The 10243-nt window shown below is 32.1% G+C and overlaps 1 protein-coding gene across 4 annotated transcripts; it reads left to right on the top strand.

Annotated features, from left to right (window-relative positions):
• The first annotated feature begins 316 nt into the window (after positions 1-316).
• Positions 317-9467, top strand: LOC123692792 (zinc finger protein ZXDC). 4 transcript variants are annotated; one of them, XM_045637585.1, is made up of 6 exons: positions 317-555; positions 1417-1583; positions 2390-2540; positions 5771-5902; positions 6352-6469; positions 7050-9467. In XM_045637585.1, exons 1-6 carry the CDS (start codon positions 317-319, stop codon positions 8397-8399), a joined length of 2157 nt encoding a protein of 718 aa, XP_045493541.1. In that variant the 3' UTR covers positions 8400-9467. The 4 variants fall into 4 exon arrangements, with proteins under 4 accessions (XP_045493541.1, XP_045493542.1, XP_045493543.1 ...); XM_045637587.1 differs by lacking the exon at positions 317-555 and adding an exon at positions 633-871; XM_045637588.1 differs by lacking the exon at positions 317-555 and adding an exon at positions 889-993.
• The last annotated feature ends 776 nt before the right edge of the window (positions 9468-10243 follow it).

The following is a 10243-nucleotide window of genomic DNA, read 5'->3' as shown; positions in this document are numbered from 1 at the left end:
AATATAACCTGATCTTATTAAAAATCTATTAAATTTATTCAACAATCGGGATCTTATGAATATTATATATTATTATGTTTTTTCATTACCTTACCTATACATGTAGTAAAAGTTTAAAGATATCGTAAGGACTTCAAAAAATTAAACATCCTTATACTTTTCAAAATATAATCGAATTACATTTATAAATTACTTAAATATTAAGTACATAAAAAGTTCTGTAAAAATCGATAATTTTATAGATTTTATTCATAATATTCGGAACATCCCTACCCTTAGAAGTGTCAAGTGTCATATTATTTATTTATGAACAAACATGGCCGCATGGCTCGGTGACAGCGGCTCTTCAAATCTAGAAAATAATAACTATGTCAATAAAATAACAAATAACTTGAACCAACAAGTCTCAAGTGACCTAAACACAAATGTACTTGAAGAAGTTTTCGAAACACATTCGGCGCGTTGTCTAAACGAAACGGCGGGAACTACCGTGACATTGGAAAACAAAATAATTCCCAAGGACAGTGTGAAAGATAAATTAACCGCAACAAAAATGTAAGTGATAGTGTAATGAATCTTTCAAACACATTGTGAATTCCGTTTTAAAACGTTCATTTCTCATGATTTCGGGATAGTTCTATAGAGTGGCGGTGTATTATTTTGCTAGAAGTTTGAATCAGCTGTTTGTCAATATGGTTTTTTATCTCTTTCGCACTGTTCGAATTCTGCATAAGCGATCTTTATCCCACAATGACTTTTTTGGGCATTCTATTTTGGTACATTACCATCACGATGTGATGTGAATATCCTGATTTTGTGTCGTCTTATGGTTTTAAGTATATTCTAATGTTATAAAACTAATGTTTGGAAGGTAAAATTCGTATATTCCTTGGTAAAGCACTGGAACACAATAATGGCCTTGGTTTTGGCTTACTAACCAATACATTGTTGCTGCAGAACATTGTCATAATATGAGCTGTTTGATTATAAGAGGTTTGCTTTACATCCAAAAATAACAAAAAACATTTAAAATGCAATACATTTCACACATAGACTTGAATCATTGCAGTCACAAACTATATAGTTTTTTCACTTCATAAGAGACTATAAAACAAAACCACAACTTCCTAACACAATATCCTCTGCTTTTCTGGTATCTCATGATGTAAATATAATTGTGCATAACTAGCCACTGCTTTACTATAATTTAATGCAGGATAATTAATTAAATTTATAATAATGACAAGTTTAGAGATTTACATTCACAGTTTAAAAATTTAAACTCATTCCGATATGCTTTAAGAAAATGCAAAATACAAATCACAATTTACCTAAATCCTTTTGATGCAAATAAAATTTCCAATTACTATATGAATAAATAGAGTACATATAATAAATTCCACTCTCAACTTGTAGACAACATGAGCAATCAAGCCCAACCATTGAAATACCAAAGACAAGTATGGATAAAAACAAACGAAAGCCGGAGGATAATAGTGCGAGATATAAGTGTGAATATGAGGGCTGTGAACGGACATACAGTACTGTTGGTAACTTGAGAACACACATGAAGACACATAAAGGTAATTATTTATCACTAACTGCGCTCCGCGGCTTCACCTCCGTGGCTCTGCTCCTGTTGATCTTAGCGGGGTGATATATAGCCTTCCTCGATGAATGGGCTATCTAACACCAAAATAATTTTTCAAATCGGACCAGTAATTCCTGAGATTAGCGCGTTCAAACAAACAAACTCTTGAGCTTTATAATATAATAATTTATAATAATTTGATGTGATATTAGACACTAGTACTAGAAACACATGCTTTAAAATTTGGATTAAATATCAATCACTGTCTTAATATTTTCAAATACATACCTATCTAGTAATTTTTCTTTGTATCTCTGCTTTACCTTGGATTACCTTTTGTAAGTAGTTATAAATATTCTTTAGAACTCCTACCATATTTTTTAAAATTATATTAACAAAGAAATAAATTTATATATCAAGCGTTATAATACTGAAATCACTCTACGGTTTTCATTTAGTTATTTGCTTATAATTTAAATATTATTTTAATGTAGTCTTTAAACAAGCGCAGATGCTCACTTCATTTGTTTTTATTTTGCTTTTTTATTATTGCCCTCCTTGGTACAGTGGTTGATGCGTGAGCGTAAAACCGAGGGGTCCTGGGTTCGATTCCCATTGGAGACGAAGAAAAAAAATGTCTTGGTCTGGCAGGACACAGAAGTCTGATCACCTACTTGTCCCTAAAGAAAATCGATCAGTGAAACAGATGTATGCATAATGCATCTGCCCCTTACCCTACTTGGGGACATGGGACTTACTTTTTTTATTATTATTAATAACTATTTAATGTTTTTACAGGTGAATACAGGTTTATATGTCCAATGGCTCAGTGTAACAAGGCATTTCTCACGTCATACAGTTTGAAGATACATGTGCGGGCGCACACCAAAGATAAACCATTTGCATGTGACATGGGGAACTGTAATAAGGCATTTAATACACTATACAGGTATGGAGACTTTATTTAGAGGGCATGATAGAGTAAAGGTTTTAATAGATTTCTTAGCCTAATAGGATAGACCACACAACCTATTTTGATTTGTTATCTATAGCCAGTATCAAAAAGTGTTTATTTGAAGTGTTATGTTAAATTATTGTGAGTCATTATTTACTCAAAGAGAAAGCAGTTTGGTTTTGCACTCTGATCAGTTATTGATAATGATCAATTAATAATACAATAATCATTTGGTATGATTTGAAATACCAAATTAAGGAAAAAATAACTGAAAGAAAAATTTTAATTCCAATTATCCTGTGCACCTCATTTTGCATATAAAATTATAGGAATAATTTTAAGAGGGATATTGTTTTAAAAAATGTATCAATGTTCATTTCACATTTAATATCTAAAATTAATATACGGACATAATACAATGTAGGACACATGTAATTGACAAATTATGGCATGTCCAGCAGTGGCAATAATGTAGGGCATGGTTCCAAATTGTAAAAATTGCGTCATAAGAATATTGGTATAAATTAAAGGAATTTTTGTTTAGATAATATATTCATATTTAAAGGAAAACAAGCATTTCAGTCTAGTTTTAATATGCCTGGTTAGAATTAAGTTTTGTTATTCTTTCAATTTTGAGTTGCTTAACAATTTATTTTGATCTATGATTTTGATCCTCTGTTTATGTCAAAATGTCTATTCTGCAAATACTGAACTATCTATCTATCAAAATTCATCCAAATATGTACAGCGGTTTAATCGTGACACTTATACATACAAACGAATTTCCATATCATTATTTAATCTACATAAAAAATTCGATAACAAATAATACTGTGACATAATGTAGTAAAAAGATCTATTTTATCAGCAACCTTGCACTTGGCCGCTTTAATCATTCATACAATTACGAAACGTACAAAGAGTGAATTGTTTTCATTTAAAATAAATGAGTTTCTAAACAACATGCCTGTAATTTCGATTTATGACTCTCTGGATATCTGCCAATATCTATGAGCTTACGAGAATGTTTAATTGAGTATCGGTTTTAATCCTTACCGCATGGACATAAAACTCCAATTTGGAAAGCAATAACTTAACTATTTCTAAACCACAGTTTTGCTACATAATAAATAAGCGGTCGTCGTATACATTTTTCCCTTAATCTATTTTTAGTTCCATTGATTATGTAATTTATTTTCTAAAGGTTTAGATGTCAGGGTGTGAAATATTGTTGTTCGTTTTAAAATTAATGGTTAGCGGCGATATAATCGGTGTTTTCTGAATAACAGTTAATTAATTAAGATGTGAAAATAATAAATTAATTTTAAGTGACATTCTTGGTACCTATAGGTAGTAGATATATAGCTATATAGTAGCTTCGTAGTTTCGACATACACCTACATCGATTGTTATGCGAAAGTAGCCGACATTTTAGAAGTTTTAGTAAAATACTATGATATTATTTTAGTTCTTATTGTATTGTTTCGTATATGCCATATCAATTTTACGAGGCCCCAGTCTAATGGGGACTCAATTTCAGAAAACTTAGGGGCCCCATCAAATGTTTATATGGGGCCTACGTAAACGCGACGCCACTGACTATCTACCTATCCAAATCTAGACCAACTCAATCGCGCAATAAACTTTCCTATCTTGTGTCTTCATTTAAATGAATACACCTGTTTGATGTTGAACAGTACTCTGTACATTGATTGACATCTGACAAATTGTCGATAAGAAGGTATTCAACGGTAGACGCATAGTGCCAATGTAATGATCACATATGAGAAGGTATTTGGCAATGTTCCTGTATTGATATTTATCGGAGTTTCTATTTAAGTGACAAATATGCCAGATGTATTATGATACTCTTTTATAAAAGACAGATTGTACAATTTGAAAACTAGCTTAAACTCGTATCTTTACATGTATTTTTTTGATAGAGTATGAAAATTAAAAATTAATATATCTGCCTTAACTGCTGTTGCCTTATCTTGCAAAAAAGAAAACTCAACTCAAAACATTTAAGAGCTAGCGCGCAAGAGCAACTTTTGTCTCCGCAACTATTTTGTCTCATCAACTCTATGGGGAGTTGCGTCGCTACGTGCGCGCACTTTCTTACTAGCCCATATAGAGTTGATGGGAGAGACTAAATAGTTGCGGAGACAAAAGTTGCTCTTGCGCGCTATCTCTAATTGCATTAGTACTAGTCTTTTGCATACCATACAAAATGATACACTATTAAAATTTTTATCCTGCTCTGGATAATAGAGCACTACTAAACCAGATTTACTGTCCTAAATATTCATTTTTAGCATTGTAAGTTTAATGAAAATGGCGATCAAAACTTAGTTTAAAATATGAATTATAATTGATAATGAAGCTAATTAGGATACTAAATAACAAAGGAAGTTTTCACTCTCTAATTACGATGGCATAAATTTTCCAGTTGCTATTATACATCTAATCATACACAGCGATGGTCTCTAAGGTATTTGAGTTGCACTAAATGCAAATATATGTGACAGCTTCAGAATATTAAGGAGTTATATAAACACATAATACGCCTAGGGAATATAACGCAACCAAGGAAATAATAATTTCATGTTATACAACGAATCCCTTTACTACTTGTATTTTAACAGACAAAATACTTTTTCACTGTACATGATATTTATGACTCACTGATATACTTACTACTGTCTTACTTTTTTGAAGTGAAAACTTCTTTAGCGGCGTTGGGTATAAAATCTTAAACTCGCGTCAGGACACGTGGCCTGATCGAAAAAGCGTAAGACGGATTTTTTTTTTAGCCCTTATATTCCATGCGTAAGACGGATACCATTCCAAAATATCAAACATGCTGAACGTTAATAATCAAGTTTTCACTTCTGCCGGCCCTCCCGGAGTGCAACCCGTCTTTTTTTTTTGTTTCACCGTTTCTGGATATATTCTTACTTCTTAGCTGAAAGATATTTCAGTTAATAATGTATGAAAATATTAAAAAGCGTCAAGTAGGCTATCAATTAAATTTGATCACAATCTGGATTAGCAATAGCTTTTTTTAACAAGCGACTAGTACTAGTTTCCAGCCGCTTGTCCTTTCAGATTCCAGTACTATAATACTATAACTTCTAATTTGCCATATTCTATCTATAGTAGCACATAAGCCAATAATTATGAGCGAAATCGCAGTCTAAAGCTAGCTAGCTAACTAATTCCAGGTTAAGGGCACACCAAAGACTGCACAGCGGAGACACATTTAATTGCAAGGCGGACAAATGCACGAAATTCTTTACGACCCTCAGCGATTTGAAGAAACACATACGAACACACACACAGGAGCGGCCTTATAAGTACGTGCAAATATTTTAATATATTATGTACAATAATTTACAAAGAAACCTTTACATGCAAAGTATTTATTATCTAGTACACTTTTTATTTTTAAGTTTCTATAGGTTGACGGAAAAAATTACAAAAATCGTGAACATTTATAGGGTAAAACATTTTTTATAACTGAAATAAACCTAACTAAATGGTTTATAAATAAAATTACAAAACTTGAACAATAATAATTAACATTTGTTACATGAATATAACGATGAATTAAACAAACTAAAATTATTATCGTTGTGATAATGCCTACAGTATCATAATACTGTTCTAGCGTTTTCATTTTATAACTCACGCATTAATTAATTGTCATAATATAATAGTTAATTTAGGTTGTCATCGTTCTTTAACCTTTTGGAGAACTTAACAATTATATTTATTTATTATTTAAAATTTAAAATGTTAACAGATGTCGAACAGAAGGATGCGGCAAGTCTTTCACGGCGTCGCATCATTTGAAGGCACATGGACGAACGCACACTGTGAAACCAACCACGCCTACTTTCAAGCCGCTTTTACAGAAACAGGTGGGTAATTATTAAAAAAATATTTTGTTACTAGGTTTCCGCCCGCGGCTTCGCCCGCGCAGTCAAAGAAAAACCCGCATAGTCATTTTCCCGGGATAAAAAATAGCCTATGTCCTTTCTCGGGTATCATTTTGATCTCCGTACCAAATTTCATTAAAATTGGTTCAGTAGTTTAGGCGTGAGTGAGACAGACAGACTGACAGACTTTCGCATTTATAATATTAGTATGGATTTGTAAAGGTCGTATAAAATATCTGTCATTGGCCGTGCGGTGCAGAAATTAAGAATTATTTGTACCTATAAGTTCTGAAACTATTTGGAAATTCGTACCATCAAAAATTCAATTAAACTCAAGTTACAGTTGACATAATTATGTCTATTTTTAACCCTCACTTACATAAATTTTTACACAGTCTTAAATTAGGTATGTGTGACGTAGACAACCTATTATTTTCAGAGAATGATCACTTTTACATGATTACCTCTATTTTGCCAATTTCATGCGATTACATTGTACGGTAAAATACATTATAACATCAATATTTAAATTTTAACTGACTTCCACGTCTATTCCTTCCAGATCGACTCAGAAGCGCCTACGGTAGAGGTAACAGAAAACGAGCTCACGAAACCACCTCGAGCTATGAACTGGGACAGTCTCCTGGAATCCTTCGGCAGAATAACCACAGAATCTAATTCCACGGACAGCAGCTTGGAAGACATGACCAATCTCTCTAACAATAACGTAGACATTACCGAACTACTCTTCGACAACGCCACTAACAAATTTAACGACACTAACATTAATTACGACCTAACAAACATCGATCTACTCCCCTTCGATGCTAAAGCAAAGAAGAATGATTGGGTCCCTGAAATACCTTTAAGTGATAAGTTGGAAATTAAACCGAAAGCAATGCAATTAGCACTCGCAAATGAAGTAGAGTTACAAGCACCTTGGATTGACGTCACAGCGTTAGCGGCTTCGATACAAGAAACTCCAGTTAGCATCAAAGAAAAAACACCAGAAAATATATTCACTCTAGCGACATTCGTTCCCACTCACATGCAAAGTTACATAGACCTTAATTCAGAAGCGCCAACAGCTAATTTAATATCTGAAAGCTCTTTCGATTTGGACACGCCGAACATTCTAGATGTTAGTGACAAAGTGTTCAATGACAGCGAACTAGTGATCAATCTAGAACCAAAACTCAGTACTGAAATAGATTTCCTTAAAGACCCCGAACCTCTCAATGACGATAGAACACTAAACACACCGCCGCCATCGAAAGTGCAACACAATATTGAAATAAATCCATCCAATTCAGTTTTATTCAATACAGATTTTGCGCTAGAAGACACTTTGCTATTCGACAACGAACCTCCTTCAGACATGTACGTGGTTAGAACGGAAAACATATTCGGCAAACCAAAACGAAACGCGTTAGAACAATTAGCTGCAGACGCGGGTATTTGCTCTTGCATCGAATGTAAATGCGATCCGAACAACGATTGCACGACATGCGATAAAAAAGATCGTTGCGACGATAAATGTTCGTGCGTCGATTGTAAATGCGATCACGCGGAAATGAAGTGCGCGGTCGGATGCGGTAAAGCGACAGATACGAATCACAATACGTTCTTGGATTATCACAAACGGCATAATAATACGAATTTAGAAGAATTCGGCGTTTATACGCACGAGTGTGACGACCACACGCCTGCAAGTGTAGCGGATAGTTTAAAAAACTTATCCTGTTCGTGCGATACAGATAATACGTGCTGTAAATCGGATAAAAAGTCGTCGCGCGAAAATAAATCGTGCTGCGTGACGATATGTTTTAAAAAGGCCGACGCGTATAAACAGTTTTTATCGAACAACGATTTGTTGTTCGCAATCCAGCCGCATAGTTTGACGACGTTTTAATTTTTTTTTTTGCTTTTTTGGAAAAAATGCATTTATCAGGTACAAAGCATTCAGTATTCGCATAAACTCGCCTCGGTGCTGTTTTTGTAATTTGTTATAATATTTATTATTGTTATTCGAAAGTATTATGATATTTATATAACATATAAATTTATACAATAAAAGATATAGAATATATTTTATGTTTACTAATATTATTTAAGTTTTTTAATTTTTATAATTTAACCTATACCGTCTTATTACTAAACATGGACTAACAAACCGGGTCAAAACATGGCTTAGCGTTAAACCATAGATAAGGACAAGTTTAAACCTCTGTACTAAAGTTACTATGACCATGACTATAGCCCGGGTTTAAACTATGTTTATTTATGTTCTTGTAATATGACGGATTATGTACAATATTTATTTATATTGATGATATTTATATATAAAGAAGATGTAGTAAATTATATTGAAATGATCATTTTGATTTACGATTGTTATAATATATTGTGCGTTAGTTACGAGAAGATATTTTATAATATAAGGAACGAAACCAAAAATATATGAAACAGGGTTTCCTTATTCTTGTCATAAAAAGGAGATAAGCTAAAAATGTATACTTGCCTAATATATAAATTTCCTTAGTTACCATATACCGCTTTATATTTACAAAAATAGGTTTATTATTTAAGAAATTCTACATAAGCTTTTGTACTTAAATTGGCTAGTTAGGAAACTCTACGTGGTCCTTAATATAAACATGTGGATTGTCACAACATAATTTTAAAGAACATAGTGATAATATAATATTGTATCGTATATGCCAAACGCACGTGCCATATTGTATTAATTTAAAATATTAACAATTGTATAACACTTTTATACAAAATTTAAAATATTTTATTTCTAATTGTTATACACTAATATAATAAAAACAGTGCCTTATATGTTGTACTTAAGTGCCTTGTACAAAATGTTGAGTAATTCTATGAGATTTTATTAGATGTTAGACGTAAGAAAAAGCAATAACAATAATAATGCTGTAAAATTTCTAGTCCGAAAAATAAAGGCTTTTGAAAATAATTTATATTTCATTTCAATATCCCTGATCAATCAAAGAGCTAAACGAGAATGAGAATAATTCATTAAACTTAGCCCTGTTAAAATTGAAATTAAAATTTGTGATATGTCCAATACATAGTAGTATTTAGTTTTATTGTAGGTATATTTTGACTCAAAGATATTTATTTTGGATACCAGGCGGCAGAATAATGTTCCAGAAATATGGATTATTCTCTTATATATTCACCAGATTGAATAATAATTTAAGAAAATCGTATTTTAAATTTTATTGGAATACTATGAAGCAAGCTTTGAAGGTAATAAAAATGCAGATTAAAAAGAAACCATTTTATTGAGTATTATGCTGCACAATAAATGAAATTACAAAAAAAGTGTAAAAAATAATAAAATGAAGATTTTCATAAAATATAATAATATTACAATACAGTACATCTTACTGGTCATAGTTACCAGAGATAATAAATTAAAAGTAAATATAAAACATTAGTATCACAATATTCTATTTACTGTATTTTTTTCTCTAAATACTGAATTGCTATAATATAAACAATTTTTACCCAAAAAAATTGGTTGTTTGTAAAGTAGGTTTACGATCGAGATGTTTACGTGATAACATAATGCAGTGGCAGCGCTCGAGATGAGACGGGAGATTGGTCCGTCTCTCTCTCGTTATACCTGCGATCGCGTTCGTGAGGTTTTGGTGTGACACAAGTTTCTGAACATATCACCCGACTAAAACGATTTTAAAGACGTTATCACATCAAAAGACAATTTCT

Source organism: Colias croceus, chromosome 6 (assembly GCF_905220415.1).
Source record: "Colias croceus chromosome 6, ilColCroc2.1".
Lineage (NCBI taxonomy): Eukaryota > Metazoa > Arthropoda > Insecta > Lepidoptera > Pieridae > Colias > Colias croceus.
The sequence above is the reverse complement of the archived record's forward strand: the minus strand, read 5'-3'. Positions and strand labels throughout refer to the sequence as shown.

What these genes read in the sequence shown, in the direction of transcription:
- LOC123692792 (XM_045637585.1), top strand. Translation starts at nt 317, where the DNA reads ATGGCCGCATGGCTCGGTGACAGCGGCTCTTCAAATCTAGAAAATAAT. An exon ending in AAATTAACCGCAACAAAAAT is followed by an intron (nt 556 to 1,416) that starts GTAAGTGATAGT and finishes CTCAACTTGTAG; the next exon opens with ACAACATGAGCAATCAAGCC. An exon ending in GCATTTAATACACTATACAG is followed by an intron (nt 2,541 to 5,770) that starts GTATGGAGACTT and finishes AACTAATTCCAG; the next exon opens with GTTAAGGGCACACCAAAGAC.